General features: G+C 39.6%; 1 protein-coding gene across 18 annotated transcripts in view; it reads right to left on the reverse strand.

Moving 5' to 3' along the window:
- DMD (dystrophin) overlaps positions 1-22,460 on the reverse strand; it is a 1,298,312-nt gene that overhangs the window by 22,317 nt on the left and 1,253,535 nt on the right. For 12 of the 18 annotated variants that reach the window (XM_075033523.1, XM_075033524.1, XM_075033515.1 and 9 more), the window contains 5 exons: positions 17,349-17,485; positions 16,533-16,571; positions 11,865-11,930; positions 10,476-10,541; positions 7,137-7,295 (listed from right to left, as the gene is read on the reverse strand). In XM_075033523.1, coding sequence (XP_074889624.1) covers positions 7,137-7,295; positions 10,476-10,541; positions 11,865-11,930; positions 16,533-16,571; positions 17,349-17,485 — 467 coding nt within the window. The remainder of the gene's footprint in view (positions 1-7,136; positions 7,296-10,475; positions 10,542-11,864; positions 11,931-16,532; positions 16,572-17,348; positions 17,486-22,460) is intronic. The other 6 variants (XM_075033516.1, XM_075033531.1, XM_075033533.1 and 3 more) reach the window with 3 other exon arrangements.

Raw genomic sequence — 22,460 nt, forward strand, 5'->3', positions numbered from 1 at the left:
TTATCCTTCCTAGCAGAAGTCGGACTGCCTGTTTGCTTCCACGCATGAATACACTTGAGGAGTAATTAGTGCTAAAAGAGGACTTTGAGTGATCAAAGCACTTTACAAACACTAATCAAAGCGGACGCCACCTGGCCGACCTATCTGTTTTACAGATGAGAAAGCTAAGACAGAAAGGCAGCCACACAAAGAGTCAGAGCAAAACACAGAACTCAAGAGTTCATTTGCAACTCTGCTGTCGTCAATCAGGTCACATCACCCTCCTCTCTTCATATTTGCAACTGCATTTCCAGCCTAGCTCTAAAATGACTAACCTAAGAGGAAGAAAAGACCAATTAGCCAATCTGTTAAACTGCACAGGACAAACTTTTGGGGCTATAATTTCCATCTTCATTTGGACTGCCCTGTTTAGAGTGCTGCGGTCTACTGTAACTTCATGGCACTGCTAAGCTTGTGCTTTTATTCCATAAAACTCTAGTAAAACACTCCATAGATTAATATGATCTATAGTGGTCCACATGAAAAAAATCTACCAAGCAGGAAGAGCACAGAAGGTAAGAAACTGAAACATTGTTAGGGATAACACTGTCCAAAGGTGCAGAAATAGTAACTTGTAACACAACCTTTGTAGGCAAGGGCGCCTAATAAACTGCACTGGGATTTTGTTGCTACGATGTTCCTTTACAGCTTCCCAGAGGGGGGGAAAATGGCTCGACGCTCTGGTAGCTGCTTACTCATCACAAGCAGTGACCCAGATTTTATTTTTTCCAACTCGCTCTTATTTGAGGTTGTGAGAACAGGCACTTTTTGCCAGTTCTGCCTGAAAACCACAATACACGCTGACAGTTTGGTCTAGAGGCTTAATAGCACCTCAGAAACCTCCCAATAAACTTTATTAAGCTCTAAAGCACTTCTAAGGGTACGCTATTGTGACCAGAACAAGAACTAAAGCAGTATGCATCATTTGACATGGACAAGAAAGCGATGCCAAGGACTAAGACAGGCTACTGACTGTTCTTCAAACGTACCTGTGCCCCTCAGCAGCTGCATGATGGACACATCCTACCCTGGGACTGTGGCACCCCCCCAGAACATGACCCCTGAGGGATGTCTGACCTACATGATCCCCCCCTCTGCAGAAATTTTAAAAGGTTAAAAAAAGGAGTTGGTCATTCTTAACTTCAGGTTGTTCCAAAATTCAACATTCCTTTCTCTAATACCCACACAAAGAGGGAAGACTATGAAGAGGGTTTTTTCAAAGAAAGTTTTGTGTTTTAATGAAATACAGAGTTTCAAGTCCATGAAAATTATCTGGAAAAAAGAAAGAAGGGCTATACTGGGTGTTGCCTTCCACATGACTTAATGTCTTCTGATACTTCTAGCTGAATGAACTGGTGAATAATTAATAAAAATACAAATGGGAATAGGAATGAGCATGACAACAGTATCACACACGGTCTTATTGCAGACTAAAGTTTATACAGGACTGATGGTTAAGCTTGTTTCTCACAAAGTCTGTAGATAGTGGCTATCGCTAACCCATGAGGAATTTCCCAGATGTACGATACAAGCAATACTCTACAAACAGCAGACTCAAAAGTTTGAAGTGCTGTAAAGCAAAAGATAAAATATCACCCTAAGGGAAACTAAATAAATGCACTTGGTTGTACTTACAATATAGTCAGGTACCTTGCTACAAAGAAATCTACAATTATCGCCTCAACTATCAATACAGATACGTCCTTCCAGTAAGCATGGTATTGAAAAACAAGTGAGGACCAGGGAGTAATTCAGATAAAAATGCCTTCATGTCTGATACAAAATACTTAAAAACTCTTTCTGAAAGCCTACAGTAAAAAAAAAAAAAAATTGTAAAGGATATTGCATATTATCCAAGCTGAGATATGTCTGAATTCATGAGTTCTGTAATTAAATACAGTAATATTGTTGGAACAAAGGAATGTAATTTTTAAGGATGCATGTGAGTTTGCCCAGAGCACCAGTGTCACTGAGTTTTCCAGCTGCACCTTTTCAGTCCAGCTACATAGTCCTTAGTCCAGAGAATTAAGACTCATCATAGCAACTGCTTTCAGAGCCGTAAGAGTGATGTGGAGCGCAGATCATCAATAATATCGTAATAATTGGGATCTAAACATACAGGAATGAAGATCTGTATTAACATAGGGGAAAAAAGCAGAAAACTAAAGAAGAAACAAAGAATTCAAAACCTGCTGTAAGAATATCCTAGAGGAGAGAACAATTGGCTCCTCCTCCTACCTCTCGAGTAGTTTGAAGCTGTGCAGTGAAAAAGGATTGCTGCTGCAAGCCAGGCATCCAAGGCACTGCCCACAGTCCTCAGTGTAAAGCCTCTGTGTCCCAAGGAAGGGTGCGCTCTGACATTTTCGGCATAAAATGGAACGTAAGAGAAAGGGGAGATAAAAGCATTATCCTCTCTAAATGAACGCAAAAGAACAAGCATGGGCAGCACTGGGAAAGCTAGCTCCCTCCACCATAGCTCAGGCTGGGTGACTTTTACATCTGGCTGTCACAAACAAACAAAGCTGCTGCAACTTCTGAGCACTGGGAAAATATATTCTACTTTGGTAAGACAAATATTCAAAGAGAACCCCCATATATTCCATTTACTATGCCTGCACCTCTTTCAAGCATTCATGAAGAAAAATAACAGAGGAAGCATGCAATGTAACCTTGATTTATGCAACTGTAAAGAGCCACATAGTAAAGAGCTCATGAGTTATTAATCACATCTATCACTGGCAGCATTAATTGCCTGGTGACAGAAATCCTAGTGGACCCCATTTGCTGAGTAGTCCTCTCAGAGGCAATTGAGAATCGGTGAATTCGGGTTATTTCTCATGTCCCTACAGAAAATCAGTGGTCTGAAGAAACAGACAAAGCTGGTAACTGAATCACCTACCCCTGTCCCTCACTAGAGTGCCAGTGTTTACTCACGATGCTTCACACTCAGGAGATCTAGTTCCCCTTCTTTAAGGCCAAAATAAATACCAAAAGGAGCCACAGCATGTTCAGAAATGCATCACTTTCTCACTGTTGGCAGCTATACAGAAGGAACTTATCTGAGGAGGCCATTCATCAGTCTTCAGATTTGAACACCGTAGCTGCACAGAAACAGGGTAGCTTTGAGATTCGGGGTATTAGCGCTTCTCCAGTGGCACACAGCCCACTGCGCTCCCATTGCAAGTCAGGAAAGCAAAGGGAAGGCAAATAGGTCTGGCTGGAGATCTCATTTACTAAGTTCTTGTTATAGTACAGCAAGGAGCTGGGAGGAAAATGAGAACGTGAGAGAAGTCTCCCTTTTACAGAAGTGTGTCAGTGATCTTGATTCAACTAAAATATTAGGAAAAAATCACTTTCTTTAGTCATTAAAATAGCAGGAAAGTATTTTAATTCTTTGCAAAAAGTTCTGAGCCTCTGTCACTGCAAAACCGTATGCTTTCTATTTAATGCTAGTACAATACATCCTAGTCAGGACAACCCATCCTACAGTATAACCTATTTAATGTGCTGCTTTAGATGGACACCAAAAACGTCTTCTCTGTTTCTGAAATATATTCAGTCTTAAGTAAGGAAATTTCAAAATGTTTTTGGGACAGTTTTGTAATTGGGGTTTTCTCTTATACTGCAATATAGTAATAGTGTCTTCCATAGCAAGGTTACTTTATGTCTATTGAATACATATGAAATGGTCTTATCACAATATTCCATGTGATGTGAAACTCAGCATGAGTCTGAAAGCCTAATACTCAAATGAAACATTTTCACCAATTGAAAATATTCTCTAAAATGCTCACATTTTAGCAAATATAAATTATTTAACAGTCAAATTTTAGCCATAAATTATTTAAAGAAGTCATATCTGCAAGCCACAAAGCACCAAAGTCTCAAAATGCTAGCAGATAAATAATGAATATCTAACAAGAGGTCCTTGGAAGTGAAAAAAACCCCAGCCAGAACTGTGTCACAGCTAGGTTAGTTTGTAAGTCGGATAATACATTTCAGAAGAGTTCAAAATAGGCAACAGATCTTTTTAAACTGTCCAAAAGCAAAACCTCAGAATTACAATTTCAAAGAGTCTTTTTCATTTAAGTAACAAGTCAAGATGGAAATATTTGGAGACCAGAAACTGCAGCCAAAAACCAAATGGAGGTCAGAATTCAATAAACGCCTCAAAACAGACAAAGAAAAGTCAAAACACGAAGCAAAAAAGCGAAGGGCTTTTTTGAAAAGCAGGAAACTGTGGAGAGCAGAAGAAAAAGAGAAATGACAATGAAGTGTTTTGAATATCATAGTATTGCTTCTTGTTGGTACTTGATGCAGCTTTCCCAAGAGCTGCTGAAAAGTGACCACATGTGCTGACTCTGACTGTAAAATAGTACAAGATACAGGAGAGAGACCTAAATCTTCACTGTCAAAAACCATCAGAAGTGTATGCAACAGAAGTTGTGTCAACACAGGCAGGAAAGGATGACTGTTTATCTAACACCGCTAGCTGCCCAGCCACTTGCCTTCCCAGCTGTAAGCACCACATCCAGCTCAGCACCAGCAAGGAGACGCGCTCCAGCAACAAGACCCGAGGTATTTACGATGGAGATGAAACAGTTCAGGTGCTTTAAGGCTGGGCTGAGGACTGAGCGGTCACAACATGATTTGCATCATGTTCAGCTCATTTCCAAGCAACAGATTGACTGAGTCTTCATGCTGCGGCAATAAACAACGTTTACTCGGAGGGCATTTTTAGGATCAGCATGGGAAGGAATATGTGTTCACCTATTGGAACCAGGTTCACACAAGGAATTAGGTCCCAGGTTGTTGATTACCTTTGGCAACAGCCAAAAAAGGTTTGTACCAACTCAAAGGAGGAGAAAGACCAGAAAATAGAAATCTAAAACAACAAGACTGTTTTTTAAAGGTATGTAAGGTATATGAATGGCTTCTGACTGACCCTGTCTGAACAGGTCATTTTTCTGAAGTGTTTGCTCCATAAAATCATAGTTATCTGGCCGTGACAAGCTACCAGAACAACAAGAACTTGTTCGTTTTTGAGCATCCACCTCACATTTTAAGTACAAGTTATTTATAGCAGATTGCAGAGACAAAAGTCATGATTTTGTCATAATCAATGAAAATCACAGCAGCGTGACCTCCACGCTGTCCTACAGAAAGAGACCTCTTTGTCCCTGCTGCATTGAGACCTGAAGCATCCAGAAAAGGTGAGGTTGCCTGTGGTGGCATCCCGTCCACGACTGTACCTCCAGTAGTACAAATGAGAAAACAACAGGCTATAACCAAGCTTACAGTCTTCAGCTCTTGTTTAATTCAGCATTAATTGGCAAACTTCAAAACAGATATTTTTAAGATGTGATTCTTGTCAGAGATCTTTTAACACACTATTTCTCGCTAATGGTTGTTATATTAAATAAAGCTCGTACTAACATTTAAGGCATAAACCCCAAAAAGGAATTTTCTAGCCTATTTAGCTATCTAACTCCATGTTATACTAGTTTTCATATAGCACCTTTCTAATCTAGAACTAGGCTGCTTTAAAAGCCATCCTCCTTTCTGGTGGGCAGTTTATCTTGTATACAGACAGAAAAGCATTATGATTTGTTTTCTTCTTCCATGATTCACTACTTAATGCTGTTAAAAAAAATAACAGTCCTCCCCTGAAAATTAAGCTATCTTATTATCTGTACTGTACTCATTACCCAATATTGCCTAACTACAGAAGTCCAGAAAATGCAAAGTATTATTTCAAAATACTGGTTTTCCTCCACTTTGCAAAGGACTTGGGCTTTGTGTGCTATGTAGTAGGAAGTTTAGCGTTTATTTCAAACAAAATCTCACTGCTGTTCAGTGAGCAATAGCTTTGTTTACTACAGCTTTCTTCGTGAAACACTTTCCTCATCCTTGATGCCTACCGATCCTCTATGTTCTCCCAAATCCTCCTGATAGAAGCGTGTGATGGAGCCACTGTAATTGATTAGTACCATCCAAAGAAGACATGCATGGAGACAAGATCTATGACATTGCCAACTCTTGCATTATTTTCTTGACACACCTAAGGTAAATGATTACTGCATTAAACCCTCAATGTAAAGAAAAGTACCTAGCTCTTAAAGAAGCAAGAAAAAAGAGCATGAAAATGTCAACAGACTGTACCATAAAAGCTGAAGATAGCAGAAGGCAAACAAAACCTTTTTTTTTGTAGATCTAAATCATTTCTATTTTACAGTCTAATTTTGGTAGTTCACAGTTGCAATTACGAATCTGCCAGGGTCAAGATCTACCAGTTTTTATGCTGATGGCCCAAGACTCCAGAGTACCGTAGAAAGAGGACTGCAGTGCTGTGATGCTGCAAGAATCCAGTCAGTGGGTTTTTTGTGATTAATGAAGATAACTTCAATTAAACATGAAATTAAAAGCGGTAAATGATACTTGGTATTGAAAGGCTAAAGAAATGGCAACAAGCAACACCAAACAAATAGAAAGAAAAGATGACCCAACTTTTAACCACTATGAAAGTACTCATTAGTCGGAAGAAAATGCAACTTTATAACTCATTTTACCCCTAAAAATGCTATCAAAGTGAATTCTATCTAACTGTACAGTACAATTATTTCCCAGATTCTTTACTTCATATGAATTGAGATCATTTCAAAACCTCATGTATCCCAGTGACTAACCTTTCTGAGAAAAGCCTGTCTTTCCAAGAACCTCCACCTGTCTTTTCCAGAAAGGGGTGCAGAAATCTGCACACCCTTCCCTTATGTAACGGCAAATAAAGTAACACTAGTATGAAGCTCATTACTATCACGGAAATAAAGGAAAACAGTAGAACAGAAGGAAATATTACGAAACACAGCCAGCAGAGCGTGTCACAGGTGGCACCATGAGTACTAGGTGACCCACGTATGTCTTTGAAGCTCGCCATTTTGGAGGTTTTGTGAAAGAACCACTGCTGACTCGTCATCGCACTGGAAGCGGGAACGAGTTAACAACAATAGGACGTCAGCCCCATCGCTTATACAGAGAAAGCTTTGGTTTGCCCCTGCAGCGTGTGCCTGAGGGCTGCGGCAGCTGCTGGCATAACCCACCTGTTTTCCTCCTCCAGGTCTGCGAGGATTCTCTCCAGTTCCCCTCTTTCCTCACTCTCCAGAGAAATCAGGATCTGGGCAGGGCTTCGGGGCTGGCTCAGGGGGGACTCCTGGTTCAGGCTTTGGCAGTAATGCTGGATTAACAAGTGTTCGTCATCGCTGGAAAACAGAGGAGGATAAAACAGGCTGTTCCCTTCCTCATTTTTAACTTCGCAGTGAATATGAGGAGATGATTCACTCCCAGTCTCTCGTTTCTTACAAAGAGATTTGCTGAACTCTTTGTAACAAACAGCAGAGCAATGTACCTTAAAGCAAAATCTGCTGAACTGTTTCACTTACTCTCTGATAATTTTCCTTCTCTGCAGAGTCCACCTCTCTTCCCCTCTGCTTCTCAGATACTTACAGCCAAGTTTTGCCACAGCTGACACCCTCAGCTTTCTTCTTTTGCCTAACTTCAATTAGGAATTTGCTTGATAAAAAAGGCCATCTTCTGCTGCCTGATTTGTGTTGTGGAAGAGTCATTCAAGCAAAGGCAAGGCATTTATTTTTACACCTACAAACTCTCCTTATGTAATAAAGGTGTCCTCTATTTATCTATTTTTCTCTATAAAACTGTAAATGAGGTGAAATAAAAAAATATTGACTTAATCTAATGAAATTACATTAATTTTCACTGAGTTTGTTTTGGTTTTTTTTTTTGTTTTTTTAATTACAAGTGATGTACACTGTCAGAATACAAATATATTCTATTTAATACATATGATCTCTTTCTTTATTTCTATTGCACCAAAGCTCCCTGGCATTTGAAACAGAAACACCACTGGAAGAGAAAAGCAAATCAAATTCTGAAGATCTTGACCACCTCCCAGAATTACATGGGTGTTTTAGGTGCTAAGGAGATACATCCAGGCCCTCATCTATGCAGCTAACACCAGCAGTAACTGTGAGAAACCATGGAAGGTTTCTCTTGACACCACAAGTCAAGGACAGAAAAAAATGACACTGCTGTTGTGAATCTTGTTTTTCTGCTAGCACTTGCTTACAACAAAATAATTCAATCTAGTTTTTTTCTGTTACGTTTGTAATCCATAATTCTAACAGGTATTTTGAACAGCTGTTATTGTTCAAAAATTAGAATTTTCCTTGTTTCCATTTTGTTTCTGTAAATGTTAATGATGCCATTTTACAGATGGCAGGAGTGCTAGAGCAACGTAGAGCACATTAACATTAATTCATAAAAGGCAAATATTAATTTTTCACAACTTTTTCACAAAAGGCATCCTTTCTTTTTCCTAAACAGAATTTTAAAGGTTTGCCAGTTCCAAAATTTATACTTTTCATGGAACACTTCAACTGTGATTTCCTTCAAACAACTGCTTTGTATTTATAAATATCCTGATGCACCTTAAGTGAATTAACAGTGAAAAAGTGACATAACTATTGCAATATAATGTTACTTTGCAAGACATACTCTTTTTGTGTGATTTTCAGCCTGCACATTTTATATGCATAATTGCAATGACACTACACATTGAAATGTTTTGTTGTAAGTGTACACTTTATCTCTTTATTTCCCTTCTTTCCTGTCTCCATCTATTGCTGTAATTTCAATTATAAGCTCGATAATGCAAAGCCCATAAGAACGTCAACAAATAATACTTAAGCATAACCTGACAAACAAAACTGAAAGAATTACAGCTGCAAATTCATGATGAGCTTTGATTTTGCTGCAATTTGTATCTGGATCATATTTCTTCCAAAATTCAGAATGCACACATTTCTCTTCATTTTAATAGTACAAACTGAGTAACAAACTGGATAGTCAGTGGTTAACTTATTAGCTGAATCATATTAATACAACTTTTAATTAACCAAAGAATGAATTGAACAGGAAGACCAAAGTGTAATACAAAAGATACTGCTTACATATGATTTTGTGACTAAGGACACCGAAATATTAGAGCGGGAACAACAGGAAATACCATATATACTAGCATTAATACTATCCACAACAATACAAAATTGTCTTACAGCCTGGAAACAAAGTTTTCATTAACTACATGAAACCAGACTGACACTGCATATGCATTAGTTTTGAGGTGTCATTTTAACTTTCTCCTTTTTGAACCAATATGTTAGAACAATGTACTTCGGTTGTACAGGGGATTTTCTTTCAAAGTTGGTAGGTAACAATCCTACCAAGTCAAAAGAGAAACTATTTTGAAAAAATGAAACAGCTTTAATACTATCCAAGAACATCTCACAGGGTCACAATCAACCTTACAAAATACTAATGATTTGGAATCTTGATTTAAGTGAATGAAAACTGGCCAGAGTACTGTGCTTTAAAGGATCGCTACAAATTAAACAGGAGAAGATTCTCTCTGAATTTTCAAAAAAATCCACCCCTTAAACTGTGATAAGGATGAGATTATGTAGAACAGCAAAAACCACTTTTAGAAAAGGTGGTATTTGATTTTTTTCATATTTGTTTGACTTAGAATCTCTGCTATGGCTTCTCCTACACAGTTAATTAACTAAGACCAAATTTTCAAGTATGACAATGACTTATGTGCTTCCATCCTGTTTTCAGAAAGATTAGTGACAGTTAGTTTTCTAGTTCTATGTCCTTTCATTCAGAGAATAAACAAGATCAAGAAAATCATGAGAGAGGAGAAATATATTATCGTGTCAGAAAACCACAAAAAGGTGTCAGTATGACATTAGGTTGAACTATATTTAAAAATTAAAACTTTTATTTATGACACTACATTTAAAGTAGTACAATGAATGCTTGTCAGTGACCTGTCCAACTTGAAGTTTACTACTTTCTAATATTTCACAGTGAGGATTCCTGGCTTACACTTGCAATGTATTTCAGGTATTTGTAGACTAAAGATTTATGTTTAGCCTCACTAACCTTTTGAATTACACTTGGCCCACATCATCATTTTCCATCTTACAGGAATTTAACCATGACTAAGTTTGCCATACAGATAGAAGTGTTATCTTTTTATCTTTGTCCTTAAAACACATCAGACGATGACCATTTTTTCCAAGTAATATGGGAACTATTTGCTGAATAAATCAGTAATTTGTTGGAAGAAATTAGTAATTTTAGTTCTGAAGGTATCTATCATCTGTTGCATAAATTTGGTGTTAAGCTATAAGCCGTAAATCTAGACACTACAATACAAATTGAAAGAACATGAGTTCATCATTAAATTGAACCAGATATGGTACATACAGAGCCATGCAAATACAGCACTACAGAACTTCATTACAAGTTATTAACCTTCACAAGAAAACATGTCACAAATATTAAAATACCCTACTTACATGCTCTCATTAGGTGAAATACTGTCATTTAGATAAGAACCGTTGGTGTTCTCCATTTCTGCTAGCCTGTGGAAAAATAAACAAGACTCATTAAAATCAATTAAGTTTTCCAGAAACTTTATCTGCTCTAACATTCCTGAAAGAACTGAAGAGCATGATGTTTTTCATGAATTTGAAACTCAAATTAATTTACACTTACTGTTGATTACCAAAAAGTTTTACAATAAGCTACCGCAAAGGATTGGGTTTTTGTTACAATGACCTGGCTAAACTCACTTCTAAGTTTTCAACCCTTTCTCTGAGGTTACATTCCACTCCTCATGATTAAATCCACAATCAAAGAAAAGCCTTAAGATGCCAGGGGATAACAGAAATTGCTTTGTACCTGGCAATGTCATCATCAGAACTGTATCGATCAGTCATTTCTCATTGGTTTTCAACACTCAGCCCCTCCTATACATCCTGCATAATTCAGAAATACCTCTCCTGATCAAGTGATTTTGGAGAAGAGGAGGTTGGAATAACCATTTTTCATTACCTCAACCCTTGCAAATTTGCTTGTCTGGTGGAAAAACATTTTCATATTTGTACAATTAACGCACTTTTTGATTCTTAAGAGCAGTATGAAAACAGACAAGTGAACTAAAGCAGCGATATATGACTATTTTAATCCTCCAAATCAGGGAAAAATCCTGTTTGTGGTATTCCACAAGGTGAATTACTTAACAATAAAATGGTACTTGAGATTCATATAGAGTTTGGAGGTTTCTGCTCTTATGATTTGTATGATTACACCAGGGTCCATATTAAAAGCAAAACCCTATGCAGAATCATAAAGTCACAGAATGGTTTGGATTGGAAGGGACCTTAAAGATCATCTAGTTCCAACCCCTCCTGCCATGGGCAGGGACACCTTCCACTAGACCAGGTTGCTCAGAGCCCCGTCCAACCTGGCCTTGAACATTTCCAGGGATGTGGCATCTCCCACCTCTCTGGACAACCTGGGCCAGTGTTTTATCACCCTCATCATAAAAAATGTCTTCCTTATATCAAGTCTGAACCTCCCCTCTTTTCGTTTAAAACCATTACCCCTTGCCCTATCGCTACAGGCCCTATTAAAAAGTCGGTAACCTGAATGCACAGCTTAACAAAGACCCCACAGGACCTAAAGGCCACTTCTGACCACACAGGTGCTCTGGCATGCAAGTTAGTCGACAGGCTGGGTAACAGCAACCACAAACGATGCTCTGCATCCCAGAGCCTGGCAAGCAAAACCCCAAACCCTATGGTTCTTTAAGAAGTGCTCAGGTAGCAGCTAGCCTTTGGGATTTTTTTGTTAAAAATGATTGTTCAGAGAAAGATCTGCCTAACGTCCAGCTGGTCTCATACCTGCTAGCATAATGTTCAATGCGTGAATGAGTATCATCATGTGAAAGCTGAGGGGACGAGGCAGGCCTATAAGGCAGAAAACACTGATTAATCACAAACAATACCCCTTTAAAAGTAAAAAGACACTTAGCTATGCCTATACCCTCACATCTCTATGCCTTATGCTTACGCTATGTTTGATAAACAGCAAGTTACAACTCCAGGCGCTGCGAGTGCCTCCTCAAGCCATCGGTGCAACATTTTGCGGTACCACACCGGGGATTTTGACCATTTTGCAATCCGTCTGTTGCAACGACACTTCTTCACACCAATACCCGAAGAACCCTTTTCCAAAGGATTTATAGAAGAGCGTTCGTCCTGGTTTTCCCTTCACACCTGCCTCCTTCATCGGTAATTCTGTTTCACGCACAGCCCTGCGCTGGCTGCAAAAGCCCTGCTGGGAACCTCTCCTCTGCCCCCCGCCCTGCTCCAGTGCCTGCTTCCAGCACTTCCCACTTAAAACAGCCCTTAAGGACTACTCCACGAGCAACGAGAAATAAATACAAGAAACATAAAATGTCTGAAATGAGCCTTTAATAACACACTGCAGACACTGACGATTTTGCCTAGCGTCTTTCCAGAGTTGCAATCTGAAACGTAGATCAGTGTGTTATACAGGAGGGCACTGTCAACCATTTTGGGTTTTCTGCCTGACAAACCAGATGGTGTGAGGTCCTCTTCACTTTTTTGTTGATGACAACAACTCATGGGACTTTCCTCATCAATTAGAGTATTGTTTCTTACAGCCTCAACTCTGGAAAACGTCACCATTGAATTACGTTGCCTACGCAGTTCAGAGAGCACCCTTTGCTGCCATGTGGGATTTTGCCAATCTACGCACATCAGGAAGTGCTGGGATAACAAAAAAATGATGCAGCTTCCCAAACTGTATGACAATCTTGTATTTTAGCTAAATATCAGCTTCTCTTTATTTCGTCTCTGCCGACTCTCCTTCTGGAACTCCTGACTGAGGAAGGACTTTCCCCCCATTTTAAATTGTTGGATACTGTGGTTCAGGCTGGGTCTGCCCAACGGGGATTGCACTGCATTGCAAGAGCAGGTAAGTTTTGTATTTACTGGTTATAACCAAAACTGTAATAATCTTGTGGTTTGTAATGCTCCCATGTTAGGAGTGTGATAATTCTGCAGTAAATCTACTAGATTGGTCATCTGCCAGTTTTCTAATCAGCCTGCAAAGGGCTCTAGGAAATTAGGGTCCTTCCGAATTCATAGGGCTGTATGCTGGATACACAAAATTCATCATCATTAATGTCTCTTCTCACAGAACAGCAAAGTTTTTTTCTTTAAGACATTACAGGCCGAGTATCACAAATCTCATTTTGTCTGAAATGAGCTTTGGCCTCCCACTGTACTTTTACCCATCACATGTTCAATCATTACCACAGCACACCAGAGGATAAATACTCAGTTCAGAGAGTTCCTCAGTACAGCAGATTCATGAGGATGGGCAATTGCTTCTCTGCAACTTGATACCCTATTTTGTGTAAGAACATCTACACTGAAGGGGAGGGAGGGAGAAAGGATGCAATTTATCTAGAACAGTGGATTATGGAGCAAGATAACAATAGTTTTCTGATAAATTGATGCTATCCCCATTTTTTTTTTGTTTGACATACATGTTAAGCTGGTCTAAGCTGGTACTATCAATGAAAGAAGACGTCTTGGTTTCAACACACACAAATGTTGCTGCTAATACTCTGTGTAGACTAGGAAATCTGTGTTAAAAGCAGCTTTAGTTTTGAGCTGGATCATTCTCCTAGTCCCTCCTACCCTGGCATTGCACATGTATTTGTACCAACATGAAGAAAAGGACAGCACTTGGTTGGGACCAACTGGGCAATGAAGAGATGTCCCTTTTGGCATTAGAGCAAGGCAAAAGACAGGCCTGACTGCATGATCACATACTCGCTGCCTTAAAACTAAGCTTCAACTTCAGAAGTGAACAAGGTGTGGTTTTTATATATATATATATACACACACATTTTAAAGACAACACAGTGTTGTGTAACTTGTTGAAGCTGATTCTGTCTCTCCGTGAACTGCAGGCAGGGCATGAAGCTACATTTCCAGGTTTGTCTCCACTTCAGAACACACTGCAATGGAGATCTACGTCAAACAGCTTTTTAGAAGTTTGCTTAAGAAAGCAAACCTGTTGAGAAGCACTGCAGTCTTTGTGTTGAATTTAGCTGCTCAGACGTACACTTTTGCCAGTATCTGAGCAAGCTTGAGAACGCCTGTGCTGCATTGCAGGCTGTCGTGTAGACGTACTCTTAGACGACCATCTGTGCTAGAGCTCGCTGTCTTTCCTTTCTGAGCACACATACTCAGCCCACCTAATCAGTTTGAACAGGCAGCATGAAGGCTGAGAGACATAGCCAATATTTAGCCAAGATAACCACCCCTTCACAAGGACTCCACAGCTGCACTGCTCAAGCTGGGGTCTGCAGGAACAGCCTGGGGAATTCCAGTCAAGTCAAGTGGCGACTGAGTGGCAAATACCACCTCCTGCAATTCCCCGCACCCCTAGAGACCTGGCTGGCAGAACAAGGGCAGTTTTCTTGCTGTTCAGCATTTCAGTTGATGCTTCTTGAATCACGTAAATTGTATTTGTGCCACTGACAGCCCAAAGTCCAAGTAAAAAGACACAAGTTCTCACAAAAAGCGTGAGCTGTCCCTTTAATGCCTGGCAAGCAGAATATCTTTGCAAAATACCGGATAATAAGCAGTCAGAATCACTAACTGCTAACAAAAAGTATACATGTATGTATTTATAAACAGTACCATGTATACCACAGGACAGCATTGGCATTGCTGAACATTGCCAGGTTATGCTCTTCTGGAGTACTTTGAAGATTACCAGAAAACTGGCATGAAAGCACCAGAAAAAGGCAAGATCTTAGAAAACATGGGAAAGTTTTATGATAACCAGCATAAGAGGTTTCACTGCCAAAGTTGGAATTGGCCCTGTAACTGAGAAACAGCTTTAAACCTGGATAGCTCAGTAACTTGTTCTGTAAGGCTGGTGGTCTAGCACAAAGGAAAGAAACAAAGTTAGCAGAACAAAATGAAGAGCAATGCTTTCCAGCCACTATTCATTTCTTCATTTTCTGCTTTCTTGTCAGACTAGATGAAAGGATTGTGCTCAGGCAGATACCTGAGTTGGTCTGATAAAGGGTGCAACCTCTCCGTACAAGTCCTGCTTCTCAGTATTTCTCAACTTTTCTTAAGTGCTACATGTGAGTTAAACTCCCTGTACTATATGACACCAAACCTTTGGTGTGAAGGTATCAGTGTAGGCATACCATGATGTTATTCCTGTAAGTAACTAGAGTTAAGCATGTTATGGCAGCTTAATTTCATGTTATGTCAGACACAGCAACGGCATTCCATATTATCCAAGCTTTCCTTAAAAGTTACTATTAACTTTGCAATTGTTCTAAAGGGTAAGAAATCTAGATCCACAGTTGACTATATAGTATGCTCCAATCATTCACAGATGCATTTATAAACTAAGTGCATCCTAAAGTTCAAAGCCCCTCTATTTCAGTCTGGCTCCAGCCTTTTGGCATTTTCTGTGGGTGAATCCTCAACCTTATGAGGTCTGCAGTACCAGGTGTGTTTCTTGGTTGCTTAGATTTCCTAGAGGTAGAGCACTTCACTTGACTTCCCAATGGTTTGTGCTCCAAACGAAAATTATAAATCAATATTCCAATGTATACACTTCACTATTGTTTATTCTACCAAAAATTCAATGAAGGTGCAAGCCATATACATTTCACCATATAGAAATATATAAAATTCTATTTATTAGTTTCTCATTAGTTATCAATATGTGAATTAAAAATAATCCTTATTTAACATTATTCTAAAATCATCCATGTAACACTAGTAGTAGCAAATGCCACAATGGTAAGTATATATATATATCTCTAGTTTATGCTGAGGGTATTACTACAACAGTAAGACAATGTACGTGCAGGAATGGTGCAAGAATGAAAATCCATTTCATAGCTGAAAAATCCTGCTTTTTTAACTTCTGAAAAAAACACAGTAAACATTTCCCCATTTCAACCTGCCTTCACAAATCTTACTGTATCTAAATAACTGTAATAACATATCCAGTAAGCTTCGGATTAATCGGGGCACATGAGTGTGCATAGTTGTGCATCATAAAACCAAATAGCTTTATCTACAAAACAATGTCATTCCTGAAACCGAATTAAATCCATCCAGTTCAATTTCTATCTTTCAAAAAGCATTTAGTATACATTCAGAGGGATCGACACTTATTCAGAAACACAGGCTTTTAAACGACAAACTCTCATAAGCATTAGTAGGACTGCGCCAAAATCCCTGTTAATTTGATGAAAATACATACTCTCGAAAGAGTATACAGTACACAATCCACGATTGCTGGGAATTCCTGGATTTATCCCATTCTATTAATCTGGGATCAAAACATTCCTTTAGAGAGTGCACCAAAGAAAATAATCATAAAGAAAGAAGGAAATGAACTTATGTAAAACTAAACAAAGAAACAAACAAAAAAAAAAGTGAGGGAACGCAGCAGCAGTAGCAGCAGCAGCACACTTCAGCAAAAGTACTCACGCAGAATCTACTGGCCAGAAGTTGATCAGAGTAACAGGACTGCAAGACAAAAAATGAGGAGGTGAAGAGAGAGGCAGAAGAAACTCAGCAGCAAAATAACTACAGAAAGGTTTTTAAAAAAAAAAAAAAACAAAACAAACACAACAACTAAAAAACAGAAATCCAACAGACCAACATGAATGACTGTGAAGAGCAACCAACCAAAAAGTGAGAAAAAAATTGAAATCTAAAATTAAAAGAGAGAAAGAGAGAGAGCGAGAACAAGCTGTGTGCAATTGCCATTAAACTGATTAAACTTGTAAAAAAAACCAAAGGGAACTGGGTTAACTCATTGATTTCTCCATGTGCATCATTATTGCTTTTTTTTCCATAAAGACATCAAAGCCATTTAATAAGACTAAATTTATAGGGTGAGAAAAGAAGCAATCAGCTGGGAAGCTTGCAAACACGGTAGCCTAATTAAAAAAATAAAACCACGGAAAGATACCCATTTGGAAGAAAATAAAAATTTAATGAAGAGATCATTAGTCTCCAAATTGCCATACAAACTTAGAAGTTTATAAGGCTGTCAGTAAGACGGTAAGTATTTTTCTTTTACTAACTGAAGTCGAAGTTCCTGTATAAGGACAGGTGAAAACAGATAAAGGCAATGGCAATTGGAATCCCAGCTTGTGTTTTCCTGCCAGCCAAGGTTAACAGAAATGAAAGAAATAAAGAGGCTTTATGCATTTAGGAAGTGAGGGGAGTTGGCACCAGCTGGGGAGCTCAAAGAGCATACCAAATGAATTGCTACTTAGACACTTTAGAGCTACTCACGTTTCCATGTTGTCTCCCTCCAAGACAGTTTGCACAGGCAGGTAGCCCATTCGTGGGTGCTTTGCAAAGTATCTTTTTGTTCGAAATTTGTTTTTTAGTACCTTGGCAAAGTCACGGACATCTTCTCCTGAAGTTGTCTGAAAGCCACAAATCACAATGAAATCATCTTTCATGAGGTTATTACGGATTTTCGGTTGCCTCTTCCTTTGCTGGGTCATTTGGAAGACCTCTGGCCACACCAAGCAGAGCTGCCAACGGCTTGACCTCCAGAACTGCACATTTTATCTATCACTGTCACTTTACAACGTACTACACAGCAACACTGCTACTGGGGAGGAAGGAGGAAAAAGGGAAGCTCCAAAACCCCCTGACAGGCAATCATTAGACAAGAATTTGTCATTTCCTCATCCAGCTCAGGGGACTCTTTGCCTGTTTTTTGTTCAGCACTAAAATGGCTGTAACGGAGGACATACAGCTGGTCCGTGTGTCCAGCTAGCGGCTTCACTGGCTGGATCCTGACTCTCGCCACACACTCGTCACTTACATCTCATGGACTTGTCAGTCCACAAAAGTCAGACCTGTACTCTTGGCATGTTTTCTTTCCAGTTTCCCTTCTCAGCCTCCTCTGCCATTAATATTCTGATCAAAGAGAAACAAAAAGCAGGTGAGAGCTGCTGAAAATTCTTAGATCAGTTATTTCTTCCTGCGCCTGTTTAATCTGAAGCTAGCAAGCATTTAAGATCAATACCCTGAGGATAGTACGATTTGCACAAAGTTTTCTACTCCCTCGCCTGCAGTCGGCTTTCCTTGCGGCTGCAGAGACCAGCAGAGGAGTGCAAAGTGGAATTAGTTTCCTAAAGACCAGAATGAGCCAGGAAGAGTTCAAAGGATGTCTGCTGGGAAGATGCAAGACTTCTTGCGAACCTGATTAAGAGTCAGGCGATTTTCTGAAGAATTTAATGGAAGACTTCAGTTACTTTAGCGAGGCTGCACTCCCTTCTCTGCACCTCACAGAGACACTCGACTCTGAAATACTGCTCCTCTACAGTAAAATTAATTCTTCCTGACCCATATAATGATATTGCTTCTCCAGTGTATCTAATGTGAAGGAAAGAAATGACGGAAAAGTTAATCTTTCTGACATTTTTTAATGAGTTCTATGCCTTCTATTTAGAGAGGAAGGAGGTGCTGGGACCTATCAGTCAAGCCAACCTTCACAGAGCTGCTGAAACAGATGTATATATTTTTAACGACTGCCTGGGCAGAAAAATTAAGGATGCCTTGAAAAATAATCTGCAGAAAGACTGAAATGCATTAACAGAAAGGAAAAATATTATCCCTACTCACAACACCTACAAACTTCATGTAAAGCTGGAAAGAATTTGGCTTGCTTTCCGGTCAGTTTGTCTGGTAGGAAAATTCAGTGTGAGCAATGACTGGCAGAGAAGTGACACAGCAGAACCTACAAGCCACTACAGCAGCATCTGCATTTTCAAGAAACTGAGATAATTCTCAATAATATTAAGTATCACTTCCTCAATACATCAGAAGGAAAGACATTTTGGGGAAGGGAGGGATTAAGTATGCCCAGACCACCCAGTGGACTCCGGAAAGGGGATTTACTGAGGTGACCTCACATGCCCCAGCAGGAGGGAATTCCCTCTGCTGAATGCCATCTGCACTGCCTGCTAGGAGAGCTCCTAACCAGGTCGGCATCAGGAGAGCACAGAGAGCACATCAGGTGGGAACAGAACAAAACTTTTAATATCTAGTCTCGGTATAACTGGATTAAGCACAGTTTTCTGCCCAGTTTGTTCACCTGTGTCATTTATAACCAATTATTCCTGCCTTGTCTATTTTCAATGTTGCGAACGCTTTCCACTGCATTTGACTGTAATTTGGATTAAGTGTTTTCAAGTACATTTAACAATAAAACATTCTTCGCTTCGACCTTCCTGGGACTGTTATCCCACCTTGCTCCCCTGAACTTTCTGCATGACAACCAAACAGTAAAACGATGTGTTTGCCCAGAAACATCCTGATCTAGCTGGTAGCGCAAGAATCCCAAGAAGAAAATGTCTTCTAGTGACAATTAGGAGCACCAGGCACCTCTCATATGATCCAAGTGTCATTTATAAAATGTTCAAGGAACACAAGAAAGGCAAAGAAAATGTGATTATTATGTGGACAAAATGATAAACTGAAGCTATTTTCAGCCAAACTTTCTGATTTATTCCACAGATGTTTTATTACACATGATTTTCAGAGTAAAGTCATCAAAAACAAAATTCTCAGCAGAACTGGTTTATGAGGAAGAAACAGTGGAGTTTCAGCAGCCCAGCTCTCTTAAATTGAAGCAATACATAGGCAGCTGGGTCAAGCATGTTCCAAAACTATTCCAAAACCAAAACTGTTTCATAAGAAATAGTTCTTCTCATTCAGATAAGAAGAATCTGACTACCACCTGACTCTTCCCAGTTGAGTTTAAGAAAGTACCTTGCCAAGCCCCCATCCCAGACCTCAGCCCCAACTGTAAACACTACCTGTGGACAGGTACATTGGTTTGACATGCTTCCTTCTAACAAGGTGGGGTTTATGCTGGTGTGTCACTGTTTGTTAAACCCAAACAGAAAAAAGATCCTACATTTAAATCCCAGTCTCAAAGTTGTCTTCTATGCTTTATTTGAAACCTCTTTAAAAGCCACCTCTCTGAACAATAAATCGAGCTGTGTTGCTTTCAGGAATAATTGTTGCAATTTTTCTGTCTAAATGAGAATTAGGGAACTGCCTTGCCCTTATTCTGCCTCAACCTTTTGCAGGAAAGGAAAAGTTATCACATCCCTCAGATATTTAGCATGAGTTCTCAAATCTCCCCTAAGCAGAATTAAAGACAGCAGTGCTCCAAAATTTCCTGGAAGTAAGACAGAGGGGGAATAAAAATATCAAAACACTTCATTGTGCACACCTAGCTATTGCAAAGATATATCAAAGAAGGCATCACATGTCTTCTGTCTGCCAAAATGCATTTTAAGGTGAGAGATTTGTCTGGAGGAAGAAGAAAAATTGCTCTGCCACCTGCAACCCCCTTTTCATTCACTTAGAAAACAATTACATACTAGACATGATAGCTTCAGTGGATGTCTTGTTCAGTCACACAGTACTTGCGTTTATTTTTTCAATAGCAGCAACACAAAAAAGATCAGGGCTTGCTGTGCGTCACATTCACTTCCCCCCCCCGCCCCAGTTAATCCTTCTCTAATTCAACTGGCTGCTGGCGCAGCCAAGCACGGCATATTAGCACGGGCTGCTGGAGTTCAGGATTCACAAAAAAATGTACTGGCTGTGAATGGTTCTTTATTCTGATCCAGCAATCTGGACGCGGCTGCAGGTTTTCTGTTCACCACTGTGTTTGCCTATTAGTAATCGGTATTTTTAGGGAGAACAGAAACCTGCTGGACCCCATGTTGCAATGAGTTGCTGCAGGGTGTGGGGGTGTCTCATAATCCTTCATCATGTCTCTCTCCTGAAAACACATCTTATGAACAGGTTAAGAAAATAGCAGAAAGATGCTGGTTTGTGCACTCTATGCACCATTCACACATCTCCCATGTCACTTATTAGCAAGAATAAGAGCGGCAAGCTGCAAAGCAAAACCGCAGCCAATTCAGGAAGGAGGTAGGTATTCGGCAGCAGCTGGAAGGAATGCTCTAACACGGTCGGTCGGTTGCTCATTCTGCCTACAACTGGGATCATGAGAGTCTGCTCTAGGAATGTCTGCGATGGAGAAGTCTGTTCAGACCTGCCCAGGCAGCGCCAGCACTTCCCTCTGAATTGTGCAGCAGTTCGGGCAAATCACCCTTTCCAGTAACTTCAGCCCCTGAGGGACGATGCTGAAAAGCAGCAGCCAATGCATACTGACAAAAAGCTAGCAAGTGCACATTAGTTGCCCTTGCAGAAACTCAGATTAAATACTGCCACTTAAATGCTACAGTAAAAGTTGATAGGTAATGTAAATAAAAATCCATAAATTAAACCTAACAAAAATACTGGTTTTGCTTTACTATAATATTTTAGGGGAATAAATTTTTCTCTCTCCTTCCTAAGTTTCTAAGAAAAGCTGAGAGTCTTTACTTCATTTTGGCCATGTCTTTTTGTTTGGGTGAAGATGTAAAGACCGTTCATATAATTTTATGAGGCTAGCCCATGTATAATTTTGATGCTTTATTTTCACCATTTGTATTTGACCAGCAGATGAAAGTGTAAGACTAGGGAACACCCCATCACACCAGGAAGTGACAACCAGAGAGTGCACTGCTCCAAGACCACCACAAACAATAGCAAAGGCAGCTGAAAGCTCAGTTGTGCTGCATCGTGGATGGACAACTTGAGAGATCCTCTAATTTATGCTCGTCTGCGCTGGTCATGAGAGGCCGAAAAGAAAAAGGAGCACACTGAGTGAGTAATATGGATTTCCTTTGCCAGCTGTCTGGTATGAAAGAATTGTTTACGCAAAAGCGATCCTTTTGAGAGCTGTGAAACAAGGGTGAAGACCCTCACCGCATCATCAATGCAGCACATCTGCATTGTGCTGCACTGAACACCCCAGCTTCTAGTCTTCAGAAATGAAATCTAACTTGCTACTCTTGAGAACTTCCCTGGTATTTTATATCATCAAGTGATCGTACAATATAAATAGTAAAGAACTTAAAAATGCAATCGTAGTGTTGCAGGGAAAACAACCAAAGCGGCAACTTACTGAGGAAAGGAAGAAAAATCTCATACTGATATGGAGAAAACATTGCAACCTAAGATACAAATGAGTATTTGCACAAATCACAGGCTTCCTGCTGGATCCATAAAGTGAACTACGGCGCTGAACATGGAACAAGTCATTAGCACACAATAATACATTACAACACAGCACTGTACAAACAATGAACTTCAATTTACTTCAAACCATTGGAGTATCCTTTACTAAGCATCAGAAATTGCTGGCATGTTTAGTATATAAAAGGTGATTTAATTAGGGGCGGGGAGAAAAGCCACCCAAATGCTCCATTACCTTGCACATAGGAAATGAAGTTTTTCCTTTCTACATAAGAAGGGACAGTA

Source organism: Buteo buteo, chromosome 8, assembly GCF_964188355.1.
Source record: "Buteo buteo chromosome 8, bButBut1.hap1.1, whole genome shotgun sequence".
Classification (NCBI taxonomy): Eukaryota; Metazoa; Chordata; class Aves; order Accipitriformes; family Accipitridae; genus Buteo; species Buteo buteo.